The sequence below is a fragment of the Hippoglossus hippoglossus genome, chromosome 22 (assembly GCF_009819705.1).
Source record: "Hippoglossus hippoglossus isolate fHipHip1 chromosome 22, fHipHip1.pri, whole genome shotgun sequence".
Classification (NCBI taxonomy): domain Eukaryota; kingdom Metazoa; phylum Chordata; class Actinopteri; order Pleuronectiformes; family Pleuronectidae; genus Hippoglossus; species Hippoglossus hippoglossus.
In genome coordinates, this window is record NC_047172.1 from 6,595,641 (window position 1) to 6,614,509 (window position 18,869).

Sequence of the window (18,869 nt, forward strand, 5' to 3'; positions counted from 1 at the left end):
ATAAAAGCATAATCTCCACACTGCAATTCAACGACTAAAACCTGCAGAAAAAAACAGCAAGTCAGAGGCAGAATGCAACTGATCACTCAGGAAAACTGTGTGTGGGGATAACAGCTCTAATAAAACATTGACTGCATCTTCTTGGTCTTGCTGCAGAAAAAAAACAGTCAGGAAGGTCAACCGAAGCAATCTAAAAAGGATAAATATGAATGTCAGCTCTCATGATAGATAGAAAACTGTAAAGAAAATCCCAAATCCTCGAGACAGAGGAGGTAAGCGTTCACTTCCAGAACATTTTCCAAATAAAAGGAAAATCTCTACATGCCTGTGCAATTCAATGACTAAACGTGCAGGAAAAACAAGCAAATCAGCTGCAGAGTCCAAACTAAATGTCCAGTGCAATTTGCTGTGGTAATAACAGCTGTTGTAGAATTTGAATGCATCTTATTTATCAGCCGATAGAGTTGATATTCTGATAATAAAGAGAGCCTTGTAGAGTTCACTGGTCAGTTGTTTTCCCCCCATAGCGAAGCTCGAAAAGACAATCCCGCAGCCGAATGTGAAGTCAAGAAAAAGTCAAGTGTCCACAGTGTTAGCCTGGAACGCTCTGGTTGATTTCAAACCAGAGTCGAAGGCCTCTATCCGAGAGCAAGTTGCAACAAAAGCCAAGTGTTGACGAAAAGGAGAAACATAACGATGAAAAATACAGCGACCCTCTGAGTGTCTGAACTCATGACTGAAGGACGAAAACATCCCTCACACGAAGTAGCTAAGACTTCCTCTACTTCACACTGGTGTCAGCGTCCAGCCGTCTTCAGCCTCTTAAGGCTTTCATGAGCAAACACTTGGCTCTAATTGGTTCTTGTGTGAAAAAGGTGAGCGGATTGGACCAGTGTGAGTGTGCAAGAGAGCAACACTTAGAGAGAGAGAGAGAGAGAGAGAGAGAGAGAGGGGATTAAAACACTCGTCTGACAGTCGGACTGCTTCCGTGAATCTAAGGAGGGTTAAGAGATTAGAACACACAGTTGTCTGCCAAAACCAAATTAGGAAAACATGTATTTTATTACAAGAGACTGTACAGGAGTGCAACAAAAATATGGTGTTTCCAGAAAACAGGAAACTTTAACGTAGGGAATATTTAGCTCTTATTGCAAAACATATGTGTAAATACATCTTTGCACTTGCAGGCATTTAGTCACAGAAAAGAATCCTTAATTCTCCCGGCCTGTCTTCAAAATGCTGCTCTTACATTTCGTAAATGTAGATGTGTGTTTTACAGGTAGGGCCCCCAACCCAGATACATCTGACACAGCAGTTTGTCGTCTGTAGCTTCCTGTATGAGGTAGTGGACGTGTCCCTCTATGGACAGAGGCAGACCCAGCACTTTGTTCCTGCTCTTTATCACCCCCTGCAGACGCTGCTCGATGTCACACACGTGGGTTTTAGCCTGGCACGGAAGGAGAGAGAAAATAAAACCCAATTCAGTGCGAATAACACCGAAAACCTGACATTTATGGATCCTGTTGGACCTGCGTGCTGCTGTGAATGCATAGAAATACACTTCCAGATGCGCACACCTTTTCATTAACTATCTCTCCAGTCTCGTTGGCCTGAGCTTTGGAAAGTCCTTTTGCTTGTTTGCTCCACTCCACTAGCGGGTCATGAAGGAAGGTCTTGAGCACACTTAGAGGAAGAAATAAATACAGACATATGGAGTTTAGAAATCTTGATGATACATAAGTACCTGGGTGACAGACAATCAAGTATTAAGGGTCAAGTAAATGAGAAAAACGCAGATTTCAATATGATCTTAAATCTAAATTTAGTTTGCTAATTGATGCTTTGACTGAAAACCTCATGAGCGGCTCCCTCTGGTCTCTCATCAGCCTCAGTGTGACCTCGCAGGCTTGTCTGAAGAGGCCTTCGGTGCCCATGGGTCCCATAGCGTGGACCATGTTCTGGGTCAGACGGAAGGGAACAACCTCAGGCACATCAAATGTCTCCCCCTAGTGGAGAGGGAGAGAAGGAGCATGATGGAGAAATGCAGTGAGGTGAGACAACGGGAATGGTTGAACATGATAATATATAAAAAGCCCAACAGTCGCCTTAAAATCAATCAAGCTGCACCAAATTGCACACACTCATAGATATCAGTTAACTAAATATGGCTGATTTTTTTCATCAAGATCCATGAATTATTCGATGAAAAATCAAGGAAAATGCCGGATCTGCTCCAAAACTTTAATGGGTTCTTCCCTGATCCATATCGCATTCTTCTACCAGGTTTTGTGGTCCTATCTGTCAGATAGGTTTTGTGTTATCTTGCTGACAATCAAACAAACCAAGAGGAGTGAAATGAATAATTCAAAATGTGAAACATAGATTACTTCTAAATATCAGTTAGATAGTTAAGGTAGAGAGCTAGATAAATAAAAAGATACTTTATTGATCCCAAAGGAAATTTAGGCATCCAGTAGCACACAAAACAGTCAAACCACAAGAGCATAAGACGAATAACAAGTCAAGAATAAGTACACATAATCTGCAGTGAGATGAAAGTCTCGCCCCCCAGAACTACTACAAAGCTTTCACTGTAAAGAAGTATGTGCTAATGGAGATATAGACAACAGCAAACACTCAGTCAAACACTTCAAGGAATAGTGAAGCTAAGACAAACCTTGTTAAAGAGGCAGTTGAAGTCGACGTGAACACATTCCCCAGTGAAAGCGTCAAACAGGATATTTTCTCCGTGGCGATCTCCCAGACCCAGGATGTATCCCACCATTGACATCACAGCAGTGGAGCGGCAGTACGCGGAGCGACTGCTGTACCTGTGAACAATTGCAATGCGATTTATCAAATTTATAAACATCCAAATGCTCCACAACTAAAACCTCTCCCTCTCAAAAGCGGCAACATGACATCACAAGATTTTAAACATGGCTTTTTTTTAAAATGGCGAAATGTTGAGTGGGTCGTACCATGACGTGGGGTCCGGGAAGGTCCTGAGAAACCACTCGTGGAATACAGGGGGGTGTCGAGCACACAGTACCTCCTTGTGGATGCGGAGCTTCTCCTCAAAGGGAGCCGCCTTTGGCAGAATGAGCTTCCTGAGCTCTTTACCTGACAAGTAGATACCTAAAAACACACATTGAATTCAACATTTATAAAGCAGACAGTGTGTTTACATGTGCCCTGACTTTTAGGCTCCATGTACCTCTCTCCTTATACAGTTTGGTGAGAATGTGTCGAAGTCCAGCGGTGTTGTTGACCCATTCGATGATGCCACACTCCTCATTGAGGGGAATCACGGCGTAGGTACAGATGTGCAGCTCCCTCCGCCTCGACTCAGCATCTTTGCGAAGGCACTGCACATACACGGACACACTCAATACAAAACGTGTGCACATTGTACAAACACCGCTCTAGTATTGTTCAGTTTTTATTCAACGCGCAAGAAAAGTGTTGACTCCAAAATACAAATCCGGAGGTGAAGTTAACTACTAAAAGTTGTACCACTGAGTTCCTCTGTCAGAATAATCATGTTTAAAAGCAGCAGGGAAGCTTTTCTTCTTCTTTAAATACCAGAAAATGTTATTGGTTTATTGTATTTTTCTTTTTCAAGTATGTATAGATTGATATACTAATAAATATAATAGTACATATGACAGAAAAGTTTTTTTCCATTGAATCTCTTCTTGAATACTACAGGTGAAGTTATTCGTTAATTCTTGTTTTTCTTTCTTTCTTGATTAATTTATTTGTATACACTTATACTAAATCTGACACGCACCTTGTTGATGAGGCAGTTGAACTCCATGAGTCTGCAGTCCTTCCTCAGATCGTCTTTGGGTTTACACATCATGGTGTAGCTGCGCCCGTCCGACCCCTTCAGGCTGATCTTCTTAGGCTTCTGTAAGGAGGCCAAGATCTCCACCTGCACATACAGCAGAGTTATGCAGCAAATACCACGTCAAGAGGATTTACAACCAAAATATATATATACACGATGACAATAACCAACACCGTCGCCATCTCTTTCTCTTACAGTGTCTTCAAAGCCGTCCAGGTAGGCCCAGTGACCGGGGAAGGCGTCGTGCTGCGTGTTGGTTCCTCCCGTCGAGGGCAGCGTGGGGATGAGCACCGACTGCAGTGGGATCAGAATCTGGCTGAAGGTCGGCTCCTCCACCAGACGTTTCAGCTGCTTGAAGTGGACGCCCATGCTGAGGGTGGTGCTGTTACCGTCCACCTGGAGGACGCAGTTCAAAAACCAGCTACTTTTAACCAATCTGATCTAATATTGTCTGTACCGATGAAATGTTTTGTTCCACATATAGATTTTATAGTGAGATTTCAAATTATGTGAACTATATTTATATTGTTGTGGCTTGAGTATGTGCAATGTAGAAAATATCAATACTTTTATAATAAACTTCTGTTTTTCTTGTTAGGATTAAGTTTGTAACTGTAACTGTTATTTTAACATATATCTCATGTGTGTGTTTGTGTTTGTGTGTGTGTGTGTGTGTGTGTGTGTGTGTGTGTGTGTGTGTGTGTGTATACCGGCTTGTTGCAGAGCTCCAACAGCTTGTCAGTCAGTCTGTTGGCGTCTCCAATGAACTTCTCCAACGACTTCTTGAGACTTATCGCTTTTTTAAGAATCTGATTACAGCGGTTCATACGCATGGGGTAGGAAGACTGGAAGAAAAAAAAAATACAAACACACACACACACAGTCAGGTGTTCATGTAATAATTATCAGAAAAGCTATTTAGTTGTCTTGTAAGTTTATGTCACACACACACACACCTTGGACACAGCAGTCATTAGCCACATGGCCTGCTGGGGGTACGCCAGGAAGACTTTGGCCACGATCGCGATGAGGACAGTGAAGACCTCGTCACTGGAGTGACACACCCGGGAAATGAGCTGGGAGAAGGCGGTCAAGAATTGGTACGGCGCCAAGTTGGCACAGTGCTCGCTCACCGCTGCGTTGATTTTACTCAGCTCCTGGCGCATCTGTCTGTCTGCTCGGCCCGCTGAGGAGGAGAGATGTGTGGGGAGGATATCGTCGTTAACAGCCAAAGAGAAGCTAAAGTGAGTTAGCCGAGGACTGGAAGCATCACACCCACCTTTCTCACATTCACACACTTTGGCTCCAAAGTCCAACCAGAGAGACAACATGCGGGGCATGGCCTGGTAGATGTACTGGTTTCCAAACTGCAAAGCTCTGGAAAGGGGAATAATCCAAATGAAATGGGTGATGAAGAGTTGAATAAGGTTAGAACAGCATTTTCTCAGGTTCTATCGCAATAAATTAACATTGAATCTGTCCCTACTTTCCAAAGTATGTGACAATGTATCGGATCAGGTTCCCCTGTTTCTCCAGCTTATTGTCAGTCACCATTGGCATCACTTTGTCGTAGTATTTGGCAAGGTAGAAGTTTCCATCCTCCCACTCAGGCAGAAGGTTTGTCACATCCTAAAAAACACAAAAGACAAACTTGAAATCTTTTGTTAAAAAATTAACATGAGCGATGGCCTGTAATATTTACTGCCTCGGCTGTTTGTGGGTAAAGTACGACTCACGCTTGACTCAAAACTCAGCGGAACATGAATTGTTCTTATGCACGATAGCAGAGCCTTCAACTTCCTGTGTGGGACTGTTACCTTATACGCCTTCATGATGGCGTTGGACTCGAAGTTGGCCGTCTCCTCCATGAAGCGTCCCACCAGCAGCATGGCCTTGCCTTTGGTCTGCAGGATGCGGGGGTCTGTGAGGGACTCGTCTTCGGGAAAACACTGGGCCACACCCTTTTGCAAGACGATCAGAGCCTGGTGCACATCGCCCTGATGACAGGCGAACACAGAATGGTTTATTGTGTGTGTAGAAATGTAATTCAACTTACAGAACAACTAAACTGATGAAAATGGACATTTAAGTTTAAACGCTGGTGCAAAACAGGGTCAGTTAGACACACTAAATACTGATAGATGCAAAATGTGGTGTTGAATATATATTGTAGGTTGTTAATACCTTGGACCAAAGCCACTTGGCCTTCTCGGTAACCAGCTCGGCCAGATGTGTGTTCTCTGCGTTCAGAAGAGCGTTGAACGCCGTCTGGTGGTGTCCTGCCTTCCTGGCCACTCGGGCACTTTGAAGCCAGCACTCGCCGACCAGCTCCTTACACACAGATCTGCAGAGCAAACACAAGGACCGGGTTTGTGATTTGTGGCCTGGACTTGAATAGCTGGCAGCTTTAACTCAACAGAAAAAGAAAGGAGTCTGAAATAATGCACAAGAAGGAAATGATTGTTGTGTTTGTCTCGCTGACTTCATTGCAGGTAAGAAAAAAGATATTTCAAGTTAAATAATTATTTATGAAATAAATGGACAAGTTCAAGATAGAGAGCCACATTGTTCAGACATCTTTTAACTTGAATTCAGAAAGAAAAGTGCAGAGGCACATAAAGCAGGCAGAGCTGCACGAGCTGTAAGAGATGTGATTCAAGTCATAATGTGTGTCTGGGTTCCTGCAGAGGTTCCTGTGTCCTTACTCTGATCCCAGGCTGAGCAAAGCACGACGGAACGCCAGGATTGGCTCCTTGGCCCTAAAGGAATTCTGGGTCATCTCCAGACGATCTGACCAATGGGGAGGCAGCTGGCTGAGACTGGGGGCAGAGTGTTCCCTCTGTTTCTGCAGCTCAGTAAAACTGTGCTCCAACTCGCTCAGCATGTGGAGCCTAAACACACAGACAGGTTTAAAAAAAACACAAATCTTTGCAAAGACAAATTAAATATTTAATATTATGGATTCTAGAAATGTACACACAGACCTGACAAGATACTCATATCCTCTCTGGTAGGTTCCACACTCATAGCTGGCTGCAGACAGAGGGACGACCTGTTCCTTCCTCACAACCTTCAGCTTCTCGTAGAAAGTCTCAGCGTCCTGCTTCTTAGCCGACAACAGCAACTGGCCGAGGCGGACGCCCCACGTACTGGAGTGACGGTCTGCAGACACAAAAGGTAGGCATTTTTCTTGCTTTGTGTCAAATAGAAGTCAACGAGATGAGAGTCAATGAGAGCTCAAATACCTTTTTTCTCACTTGAAGGTAAGTAATCCTCCAGCAGGTCCCATTTTCCGAGCTTCCAGGCTGCCTCCACTCTGTAAGTGTTCAGCTCCGACTTCCACTGGTGCCTAAGTGGGAACACGTTAGTTACATCACAGCGAGTTTAATGACAAACATGGAATCTGGGCCATAACTGATATGCTGGGTTGTTTTAAAGTGTGTGTGTGTGTGTGTGTGTGTGTGTGTTCCTCACTTGTTGGCCAGTACTCCATTAACCTGAGTGATGACTGTGGACAACTGACCCAGGCCGAGCATAGAGGTCATCACCCCGTGATAGTGACCAATCTTTACACAGAGGCAGAATGAAAATGATCAAACAGGGAAAGACAAGAAAGATACAAACGTGTGTGTGTGTGTGTGTGTGTGTGTGTGTGTGTGTGTGTGTGTGTGTGTGTGTGTGTGTGTGTGTGTGTGTGTGTGTGTGTGTGTGTGTGTGTGTGTGTGTGTGTGTGTGTGTGTGTGTGTGTGTGTGTGTGTGTGTGTGTGTGTGTGTGTGTGTGTGTGTATACCTGATCCGACTCCAGTTGTATAGCCCGGTCGTAGCAGGCGGTGGCGTCTCGGAGCAGCCCGATGCTCTCGTGCTCCAGTATCTGTTCCCGTAGCGACGGCTCCTCCCTCCTCAGGGCGTTGACCCCCCTCACTCCATCGGGCTCATGCATCGCAGCGTAAAGCGTCTGCAGCAGCAAATTAATAAAACATCTTCACTTCAACCAGAACTCGCTCAAACTTTCACAATAAAAGTGAGATCTTTAGTGACTCACCTGCAGGAAGGTGAGATGGTCCTGGATGTTCTCTTTGTTTTCCAGGATGTAAGCTTCAAAGTGCATGAGGGCACGAGTGTATGCTTTGGATCGCAGAGAGGCCTTAGCCAGGACGTCCTGTGGAATACCCTTCAGGAAGGCCACCACACGCTGATAATCCCCACTCTCTGGGAAAATGCATTTTATCAAATGATGGAGGAGCTCAGTGAACAACAGAGAGATTCACTTACATACAGTTGTAAAAACAGTCCTACAAACAAAAGGGTTTAATCATTTCAAAGTAAAACCTGACAGACTAGAGATCAGTGCGAGTGTGTGTCTTACCGTTGTGTTTTGGTTTGGAGTAGAGGATGTGGCGGCTCCACTGAGTGAGGTGAGACAACATACTGAACACAGTCTGAATGCTGAGCTGTGATAGGCTCGAGGCCGTCTCCTGGACACACACCCTCCCTCGACCATCACCCTCCGTCAGTACGGCCAGCATCTCCTCCGTTACCTGGATGAAGAGGTGTTATTGTCGGGGCAACTTCTTAATTTCTTGTACATGTGTGTGTGTGTGTGTGTGACGTGTGCTCACCTCCAGTTGCTCTGCAGGTGTGCAGCCCAGCAGCATGTAGAGCAGAACGTGAGGCAGCAGGTAGATTGTGACCTTGTAGTCGTGCTTAATGATGAAGCTACAGCAGGTGAACACCTTTCCGGCCAGCTCATGTCTCACCTGGGAAAAAACACACAAATCCAGCTCCTAAAACCTCAGACTTGACGGAACAGTTCATGTCGCTGTTGAGACGAACCCATTTTGTTTGGATCTGCGCAAAACGAGCTCTGCTAACCTTGCTGATGAGATATCCAGCCCAGGTGGCCGACCAATCAGAGAACCTGCTGCCTCTGCTACTTAAGTACACTGGTTTCTTCAGTTTAGACCAGTTCACTTCCTTCTGGCTGCTCTTATATCTGCAGGTGGAGGGGGACAAGATGGAGTGGGAAATTAAGAAAGGAGTGAGGAAAGGAGACGGTGGAATAATAAATGATGTGTAAATATACTACAATAGAGATTAACGGAGGGATTGAAGGTAAAACGGTGGCAGGGAGGGGGGAGATACGAGAGGAAGAACAATAACTTTGACTCAAGGATTTTATCTCCAGAATTATGTGAAACATTAGAAGAAAAGATCAGAGAAAATGTACTGGACGTCCGTGTGTGTGAAAACTTGAATACCTGCTGTTGAGGTGAGGCTCCAGTATTTCTTGGATCTGCTCTGGGAATCTCCTCCACAGGCGACGACCCGGAGAGTCGCTCCGTCCCTCACGACATTCAAAGATGGACAGCAGCTCCTGAAGTGCACATGAAAGCAAAAGAGACAGAAAAGTTGACAAACAAATAAGAGCTAATGAATTTCTAAAGTAAGTGTACACGTGTGTGTGTGTGTGTACCTGAATTGCATAAGCAGCAGAGTCCTGAGCTCTCACATCATCAGCATAAGCCAGGAATGTTCTGGTGAGTTCAGTCAGCAGGTCGTGGGCAAAGTTGAGATCCTCGACTCCACTCTTTAACAGAGGAAAGTAAATATTTACGTGTGGTTTCCTAAAGAACTTCATTTTTAGGCAATTACTAATCTTTAAATAAACTCTTTGTGTGTGTATTTATGGTGTAGAGAAGAATGAAGAATACCGTAAATGTGTTGCGGTCGCCATGAGTGTGTGTGTGAGACAGGTCCAGACGCCCCGGGTCCACCGCTCCCAGCTCCCCGAGACACTCCCCACAGAGGAGCCGAGCCTCTGGGGACGAGTCCTGGCAGCCCTTCAGCAGCACCGACACCAAGCTGGAGATGACTGGCTCCACCGCCTCACTCGCACACACCTGCCGCAGCAGCCACTCCTGCAGCACACACACACACAAAAAGCTTTTACTGCACAGTACGGCTAATTTAACGTTTGCAGGACTGTGGCAACATAGGCGTGCAAGTGGTATACAACCAACAAGCGTACGCTGCTGAGCTGAGATGGTTTTACGATGTGCGTCAGTGAGTTTTTTTTTACCTGATCACTGTGCATCATATCCCGGAGACTCGTGAGTGCATGAATCCTGACGTCAACGTTTTCATGTTGGACGGCTCTCATCGAGAGCTGCAGAGCTGCCACCAGGTCACTGCTGCTGGCTGTCAGCTGGAGGCACACATGACATTTCACCATTTGTTGCACCAGCCTTTATTCTATTTATCATGACCTTCTGTCCATGCTGACCTTCTTGTAATCCTGCAGCACACTGTGGATGTCCTTTAACTCCGGGTGATCTGGTAGAAAGTAAATCTCATGGAGGTAGTCGTTGACTTCTTCCCTGTGACAGATTGACTCTCTTAAATCACCGCTGTTAGATAAAAGTAAGGTATTTTCTAGAATATTAAAGCAATGTATTTATGTAGTACTATCCCAGACTTATTGACCACTCACAACACTTTACAGGACACGTCACATTCACCCATTAATACACACATTCATACAGAACTATTCTGTAAAGTGGACGACACACTACACAGGTCACTGTATAATTTCCGGACAAAAGCTGTGTGCACTGATAAAATGGTGATCAATAGCCTTTAAAAGAGGGGATAATAAATGTTTGTGCGTCTTACCTGTGCTCCATGATGAGGAAGCGGACAATAGCAGCCGTTTCTTTGGGCTGCAGAGGAATCAGTGGGAGGAGAGCAACGATGACATGACTCAGTAGAGGACCCAGGTGTGCAGGCTCCACACTCCTCACAAAACAATCCCACGTCCTGTGAAGATAGTTGATTTGTTCAAGGTTTTATGAAGGACAGCATGTGACAAAACACAGCTTAGATATGGTCAATTGAGTCAGTTGTTATGTAATAAGTTCTAAAAAGTCTGTCTGTAAATGTGTGTGTGTGTGTGTGTGTGTGTGTGTGTGTGTGTGTGTGTGTGTGTGTGTGTGTGTGTGTGTGTGTGTGTGTGTGTACACGGACTGGCAGCAGAGCAGAGGGAAGTCCTCTCTGTATCGCAGGCTGGTGCGGAGCGTCGTCATCATCTTCACTCTGACAGAGCTGATATGTTTGGAGCCCATGAGTCGCATTAGAGCCATCACACTCGTCAAAGCCTGAACAGAAAGCAGCAAACAGGTCAGTGCTGTTTTTGAACCATTCAAAGAGAAACGTTTGTCCTCTCGGATACAAAGATTTGGTTTATTTTCACTAAATATATTCAAATCTATCAGTGCCTCATTACATTATTTAGTTAGTTCCCAGCAGCGGATGACTCACCAGCTTTTTGCGATCCTTCTCTCCTGCACTGGAGCTGAGCAGCTGCATGTTGAAAAAGGCAAGAATTCCCAGCAGCTTTGGCTGAAGGTAATCCGCCTGCCACAAAGAACAGACAAGTGAGGAAAATATAGTAAAAAAGTTGAGGTATATTTATTGATTAGTTGGTAATTCATTTCCTACTTTTTACAATAAAATGAAATGTAAACAAATTGTGTGTCTATCGATTATCGAAAGATTTGTCTTATCTATAAAACACTATGCGCATGTACAGGTTAGAACAGAGAGATTTTTCAAAAGTGTGAATATGTTAGAGTGTTTTTTTTGTGTGACACTACTATGATGCATTAAAAATCTGCTGTTTGTTGAAAAGTAGAATTTAATTAATTTTGACCACGTCTGTTAAAATTGAATTAAAATAAATTAAATATTCACGTTAAAGCAAAAGATAAGGCGGGAACCAACCATGCGTTCTGGGGTAGTGATGTCTCGGGGACCCTGGTACGGGTCTTCGTTGGTTGCAAAGGACGCCAGGATTGCCAGCCCATTGAATACCTACAGTACGTAGAAATGTCAAAACATATGCGTTAACAATATTTAGTTTTAAAAGCCTGTCACTGATATGTATGTGCTTGAATATAGACTGAAAAATGTTGAATTTGTAGGGGAACGTTTATGGACCTGCTGGTAGTGCTCTCCCAGACGCAGCAGCAGCTCGTTGTGGAGACCCTGGAAGTCCTGTCTGAGCAGAGAGCCCAGTTCAATCTCTGTCTCACTCTGTTGAACATTTGGGAAACAAATATAAATCAGTCTGGCAATCACATCAATTACGATGGAGGACAACCATTCTAAAATATTTGCATTATTTATAAGCCTGGAGGTGCTTGAAGTTGAGTCTTTATTGAAGAATAGTGAGTATTATTAATACCTCTAGGTAGTGGAAGGCCCTCTCCAGCTCCTCCTTGGTGCAGGAACACACCAGATGACTGAAGATGTATTTGAAGTTGTTGATCAGGATCTCTCTCCTGTTCGCCTTAAGCTCATTGGCCAATGTACGGATGAGGGCGGAGCCTGTAGAGCTCGCCTTAGCTGCCAGGTAGGGCAGCAGCACCTGGAGCGTCCGCTACAAGTACACACAAGCACAAAAACATTCAGGCAAACTGTATCTGTGGGAATGCTTATATGCGTGGACTGCACATACAGTGAGGAAGCGGTGGAGGTCTGGGAAGTCAAAAGCGTGGGCGATCTGAGCCAGGATGTCCAGGGCCAGTTCTTTCTGATTGGCTGACTCGCTGCCCTGGTCAGGCGTGCTCCGCAGGGCCGCTGCATGACGCGAGTGCAGCGACTCCACCAGGAACTACAAACAGAGGAGAACAGACAACTAATGGCAGGATGTTGATTCCATTCTGGACTTCTGGCTGTTGTTTACTTATTATTCACAGTAGTATTATAAATCTTTCCAATAGTAAATTCTGCTTTGGATATGAGCTGATTTTATACCTGGCAAATTGGGTTCTTGTACTGACTGAAGAGAGTTTGCAGTTTAAGGCCTTTGGCCGTGGCCAGAGCTCTGATCTGAGCGTAAGCGGCCACAGACACCGGGGACGACTTGGAGAGCAGACAGTGAAGCAGCCGCAGCAGAGAGAACGACACCAAACTACCCTGAGAGGCTCTGACAGAAGAGGAGAGGGACGGGAAAACTACCAATTTAACCAGTCTTTTCAGAAATGTGGTATTTGATGATAATACTGTATAATAAAATCTCTACCTGCCAATCTCTCCAGTGGTCAGGATGAGAGTGTTGCGCAGGTCATCATCTCTGTTGAGTTTCGCGTTGTTGAATGCTTCCTTAAGACGAGCGACCAGGAGCTGAGATCGTCAGAAGATACAAACAATCAACCTCACTGTCATTCGCTAATTATAAAAAAAAGCAAGGTTAAAGCCCAAAAAGTTAAATTATACTGAATATTTTGTTCTCATTATAATATATCTATAATGAAATATGTGTTTTTAAATGTTAACAACTGAGTGTCAATCACCTCATTCAGAGAGCTCTGCTCTGAGTTTCTGCTGCTCTCTGTCAGCAGGAAACACACTGATTGGCTAAAGCGTATTCTGACCACTGGATCCTTGTCCTCCATCAGACCAATCAGAGCACAGAGAACTGCACCAGAGTCGCTGTCTCCACCAATCAGATTCACATGTTGGCAGAGATGAGGCAGAGCTTCTAGGAAAGCTGGGACAGTGAAATGCATAATTAAAAATGAAGCTTCTTATGATGCTTCTTATGTACTGCTGTGAATAATTATATTGAATCAAATCATAAAAATATCAAATGGAAAAACTTGAAATACCTTGTTTGACACTACTTGGAGTTTGCTCTCTGAGCAATGGCAGAAAGGGTCTGATAAAAGTTGCTTTGAGGGATGGACAAGCATTCCCAGCATGCTCTGCTGCGAGGCTGAGGCGAAGACAAAGGTTTTTGGGGAGACAGGAGGACGCCACCTGAGTGTCACTGAGCAGGGAGAGATCTGTTTGGATGCAGCTCAGCTGACCAATGATCCGGGCAAGCTCCGTCCTCACCTGCTCCGAACTGTCGTCCAACATGGAACTGAAATAGTTTATAACATTAAATAAATCATACTGCAAAAGGTAAATTCCACACTGAAAAGTTTGGGAGTTTACGTACAGCAGAGAACTGCTGATGAGGTTGTGATGCGTGTTTCCCAGGTGGTGAAGCAGGAGCGGGAAGGCCCTGACTGCCGCCGCTCTCACCACCTCCTCTGGACTCTGCAGCGCCTTGGAAAACACACACACGCGCCATTTCTCACACACACCACGGTGCAGGACGGCCAGGAGCGACACACAGTCCACCTGGACCTCAGGTGCTGGAGAGACAAACCAGTTTGGCGTCAGGTTTTCACAGTGATATCATAGCTTTTTGAAATAATTTAAAATCTGGATGTTAATGAGTGATTGTTAAATTGATTTGAGACATCAGCTACGGGTGACAACAAACTAATCAAACGTTTTATTGTTAAATACTCACAGTAACAGAAGCTCAGTCTCTGAGCCATGGCAGAAAGCCAGGAGGGGAACCCTGAACCCTTATAGGCGGAGACCGACTTGTTCTCACACACCCAGGGAAGTGACAACAGAGCACACACACGCCGCTGGAGTCCGTCCTCACTCTGACCGCTCACTATACTCACACATACACAGGAGGGTGGAGAAAAGTTTCTTTGTAAAATCAATATTGGATATTATTGGTAAAAAATAACCGGAAATTATTATTATTATTGTGACATAAAACCAGAACAACATGTGTTTTGCATGTGTGTTTGTCCATACTCTTAAGGAACACGATAGAGTCCAGGACCTCGACAGTCGTCTGGACAGCAGACTGAAAGTAGTTCTGGTTTGTGACGGGTTGAGAGCCTCCTTCTAACACTGACTGACAGCTCTTCAGAGCTCTGCCCAGAGTCTCAGAGGACACCCAGAGGGGAGGAGAGGAACTGTTGACAGAGAAAGAGACAGAAAGAATGAGCCACTTAAAAGAGAAAGTTGATATTTTCTGTGTAAGAGACAAAAGATAAAAATAAAAGTGCGCTAGAGTGACCGCGTGTGTAAACGTTGGTGCATTACCTGGTGGGCGAGGAGCAGAGGGCTGCCAGGTGGAGGGTGAGGGCGAGACCCTCCAGAGCACAGAGAGTCTCCTGGGTCTCAGGTTCGGCAGAGTCCGAGTTCAGAAGCGTCAGCAGCTCCTCCAGCCGACTGTTCACCACAGCCCACACCTCGCTCTGGACACGCATGTCCAGCTCCCTTAGGACACGGAGACACATAAAGTTTTAAATGAAGAGAACTTGTGTATTCGGACTAATCACTAGGAGAGCAAATACACGTTTCATTTGCTTTTGCCTGAAAAAAATTATTAATTACATATTTATTGGTTAAAATGTATGCCATAGTTAAAACTGTAATATACTATGTTCACAAACAGGCCTCTTCACATCTTCATCACAAGAATCAGGAGATGATAAATGATCAAAGAAGTTTAATTGAAAATCCCTCTTTCTAAGTACAAAACTAAATGCCACACAGGAGCACAATTTGTTAGGTTGTCTTGCCTCATCCTCTTTTACTCCCCATATGATTGAAACTGATGGCAAAACCACCTGTGGATAATCCACTGTGTTGTATTTTATAGTCCGATATGATATGGTGCACCATAGCATCTTTTGCAACAAGCTTATATAAAAAGCTGGACCCCTGAACTTACGCTGATGATGTCTTCGGTGTTTTGCCGACAGAGCTGATGGCTGATTTGCAGGATTTCTTGGCAGCGGACTCTCCATCTCCTGACTTCTGCATCACCAGAGCTGTCTCGGCCTTCAGTGCGGCTCGGAGGAATCCCTCCGCGCACTGCAGAGCACGTGAAAAACAGACCGTGTAAAGACTTGTGACAGATAATAAACAACAGTGAGAGATTTTCAAAAGATAAAACTCAAAGAACAAAACCGTGCCTCAGCTTGATTTTCTGTCCCAACGGTGCGTGCCAGCATCCTGCAGACCTCCGTGACTCGCTGCCTCCTTAATGACGCAGCACCCTCATAAACTGGGGCAACAGACAGTAAGAAGCTGAACAGCAGACATAGTGATTCAGTCACCTCTGTCCCTAACTGGACGCCTGTTCCTCCAAGAGTGCACACACACTCAAACATCTGCGAGAGATAGATGGGCTCAAAGTGTGTGTGAGAGGCAGCGGGCGACTGAAACACACGGCGAGTCAGGTGTAGCAGCTCCCCGTCATAGGGTTGTTTCTCATCTGAGCCGGTGTTTGCTGTCGCGTGTGTTTCCAGCAGCTGATGGTAGGCTGTGAAGAACTCAGGGCCTTGCCTCTCAGGAAACCCTCCCAGCTCCACCAGTCGCCTCAGCATCACCATGGAGAGCTTTCTCAGCCTGGTGTTGCCGTTGGCGAGGACGGAGCAAGCCGTCTCCCAGGCCGCACTCAGGTCACGGCGGGAAACCACACCCCTAAGGGCGTCAGTAATGATACCGATCGTGACGGCAGTCAGCGACTCCAGCGCAGCAGGCGAGGAGAGCACAAGAGGAGAAGGGGTGAGGTACGAGGAGGCGCAACCAGGGGAGATACCGAAGCATTCGAGTGTGACAGGCCATCGGTTCTGTGTGTGCACACCCACAGAGTGTCCCTGTCCGGCGAGTGTGACGACGTGGGCGTACAGAATGTTGCCGAGGTCCTGGGCCAGATAGACAAATTCCTGAGTGATGTGGCTGAAGATGAACGGTGCTCTGACTCTCAGGGTGTGAAGCAAAGAGCACAACACAGCAGAGACGCGGCCGTGGATGACGTCACAGTCGGGAGCTGCTGCCACGCGAAGCAAACGCACGGCCACCCACTTACTGAAGTCTGAATCAACGGGGAGAGAAAGAAAGAAAACACAAATAACCACACTTTTATATATTTTGACCTCAGAAATGTTGATCTTAACATTGCAGCTCTTTAAGAACCACGTCCTACCATTGCAGCTCTGTGTGGTGTCTGGATACTCCGCAGGCTGGCAGGCAGGATTGGCGAACATCAGAGACGAGGATTTGACTATATGCTGCACAAAGTCCAGAAGCATCACACAGGCTGGCTCCGAACTGGACTTTTTATTCAGCCCCAGAGCAACTGGAAGAATACACACATCCAATCAGATGATCAAACTGGTTGATCTAATCCCAATGGTTTGCGAGACACATCTGAAGGGTCACAGGCTGGATTTCCAGATTAGAATTGGAATGAGAGAAAAAAACATATATATCTGGTAATCACTCAAAGTAATTTATCCACCAACGGTATTCATGACTAAAACAATCAAATGAATAAATAAAATAAAATGAATAAAACTAACCCCGGACATTTAAACTGGACAAACAGCACACAATTTAACTATAGACTCCTCTAAACTGCCATAAGATTGCAGCTCGTAACATTTGCACTATACCACTAATCAGTATTAGATTCTCATTCATTCATTCTACTCAGTAAGCTACTTTATTTTAGTTCATAATTTATATTTAGGTGTATATTTTATTTCATTACTTTAAGTTTAATTGTATATATTTAATTTTAGCTTTGAGCATGGCTAGATCTGACTCTTGAAGAATCTTGAAGACAAATCTAGACATAAACATGTCCTGAGCAGAAGTGAATTAGTAAACAAAACCCACGAGGACATTTAAAAAAAGTACATTGTTTAAAGTTTTCCACCCGAAGCTTTTACATCTGTAACCAGAAGTGGTGTGAGACAGTAGATCTCAGCTGTCCCTGTCACTGTGTCCCCCCCCCCCCCCCCCTGTCTGTTGCTGTTGCTGGGACTCACCGACATCCACATCCGTCAGTATCCTGTCAATGAACTGACACAGGATCTGTCGAGGTTTCTGCACCGCCTGCTCGTACTCTGCGGCACCGGAGCTGCAGATGACAACAACAATGACAACAACAACAACAACAACAATGACAACAACACGTCCATTAGCCCTCTGACATGTCGTTAGCAGCTTAGCTTAGCGGAGCGGAGCCGGGCACTGACCTCGCGAGCTCCTGCAGAGCCGGAATCATCGCGGACATCTCGAGTCCCTCCATGTTCTCAAGCAGCTCGGGCCGTCGGTGCTTTAGCGACTTCTTCGAGACATTCTACGGAGTATTCGTCCGGTAACTTTGACGCCGCAGGTCCATGTGCACCCGGACATGATCCTGTCAAGTGTTTCAAAAATACTTTTCGCTCCAAAATGACGTTTTTGGTACGGCAGCCTCCGAGGGTCAAAACTATGGAAGCCCATTTCCGCCACTGTGATGAAAAAAATTAAAGAATCCTGTAAATCTTTATAACGAAAGACTTTCTCAAAATATTGACTTACTATCTTATTATTATGAATTACTATCTTATTATCATGACTTACTATCTAATTATAATGAGATACTGACTGAGGGCGGGGGCCGCGGGGCTGCCTCTCGTTTTCGAGTGCGCAATTGATGGTCGATTACGGTAATCTGAGGTTCAGAGGAGCTCGAAGTACTTATACTGTGTATACTGTGTATACTGTGTATATACAATGATTTTGATCATCAATTACTGCTACTAAGAAAAGATAAAATGATCCCACAATGGGGGGATTTGCTGTGGTGCAGTTATAATAGGGAAAGTCAAAAAATAGACAATGGTAAAAGTAATAAATAAGTAAACATGCAATAGAAGAGCAAGGAAGTATAAAATAGAAATATAATATAAATTATATAGATAATTAAAACAGAATATATACAGTGGAATGCATTTCACATTAGCCATTGAATTCCACAGATAGGAGTGAGTATTAAATGGATAATAAATATTGTAACATCAACAACAACAACAACAACGGGCGGCCAAGAAAATATTGTGTGCTACATTTTTGCCTTGATTTGTTTTGCTGAGATATATATTATATATTTTGTATTGTATATTATTTGTACACCACACCAAAGATCACACCTTGTGCTACCTTTCCAAAAGCAGTTGAGTATTTGTTTTTATTGACATGAGTAAATGTTTTCTTCTTTATTCAAACAGGTAAAAGTGTCATTTACTTGAAATGTGTATTATGGTTACAGCAATAAATACAATTCAGACCAAATCAACAGGCAACTTTCACACAAAAT

At 44.6% G+C, this 18,869-nt stretch overlaps 1 protein-coding gene across 2 annotated transcripts; it reads right to left on the reverse strand.

Annotated features, from left to right (window-relative positions):
• Positions 1 to 1,045: 1,045 nt before the first annotated feature.
• Positions 1,046 to 17,967, reverse strand: atr (ATR serine/threonine kinase). 2 transcript variants are annotated; one of them, XM_034577265.1, is made up of 48 exons: positions 17,764 to 17,967; positions 17,554 to 17,645; positions 16,707 to 16,859; positions 15,691 to 16,595; positions 15,447 to 15,589; positions 14,813 to 14,989; positions 14,519 to 14,682; positions 14,217 to 14,369; positions 13,857 to 14,055; positions 13,522 to 13,778; positions 13,207 to 13,403; positions 12,936 to 13,036; positions 12,668 to 12,839; positions 12,369 to 12,524; positions 12,096 to 12,290; positions 11,849 to 11,944; positions 11,633 to 11,722; positions 11,171 to 11,266; positions 10,877 to 11,007; positions 10,526 to 10,669; positions 10,137 to 10,230; positions 9,933 to 10,058; positions 9,565 to 9,771; positions 9,327 to 9,440; positions 9,112 to 9,227; positions 8,726 to 8,846; positions 8,473 to 8,610; positions 8,220 to 8,391; positions 7,896 to 8,062; positions 7,644 to 7,808; positions 7,328 to 7,419; positions 7,099 to 7,202; positions 6,838 to 7,015; positions 6,559 to 6,744; positions 6,038 to 6,197; positions 5,671 to 5,850; positions 5,340 to 5,482; positions 5,133 to 5,230; positions 4,810 to 5,039; positions 4,564 to 4,698; positions 4,049 to 4,249; positions 3,794 to 3,937; positions 3,218 to 3,368; positions 2,982 to 3,138; positions 2,678 to 2,831; positions 1,855 to 2,006; positions 1,578 to 1,683; positions 1,046 to 1,447 (listed from the first exon to the last, which is right to left on the reverse strand). In XM_034577265.1, the coding sequence occupies exons 1-48, from the start codon at positions 17,814 to 17,816 to the stop codon at positions 1,274 to 1,276; spliced, it is 7,839 nt and encodes a 2,612-aa protein (XP_034433156.1). In that variant the 5' UTR covers positions 17,817 to 17,967; the 3' UTR covers positions 1,046 to 1,273. The 2 variants fall into 2 exon arrangements, with proteins under 2 accessions (XP_034433156.1, XP_034433157.1); XM_034577266.1 differs by having other exon boundaries at positions 1,274 to 1,447; positions 7,111 to 7,202; positions 17,764 to 17,816.
• Between the last annotated feature and the right edge of the window lie 902 nt (positions 17,968 to 18,869).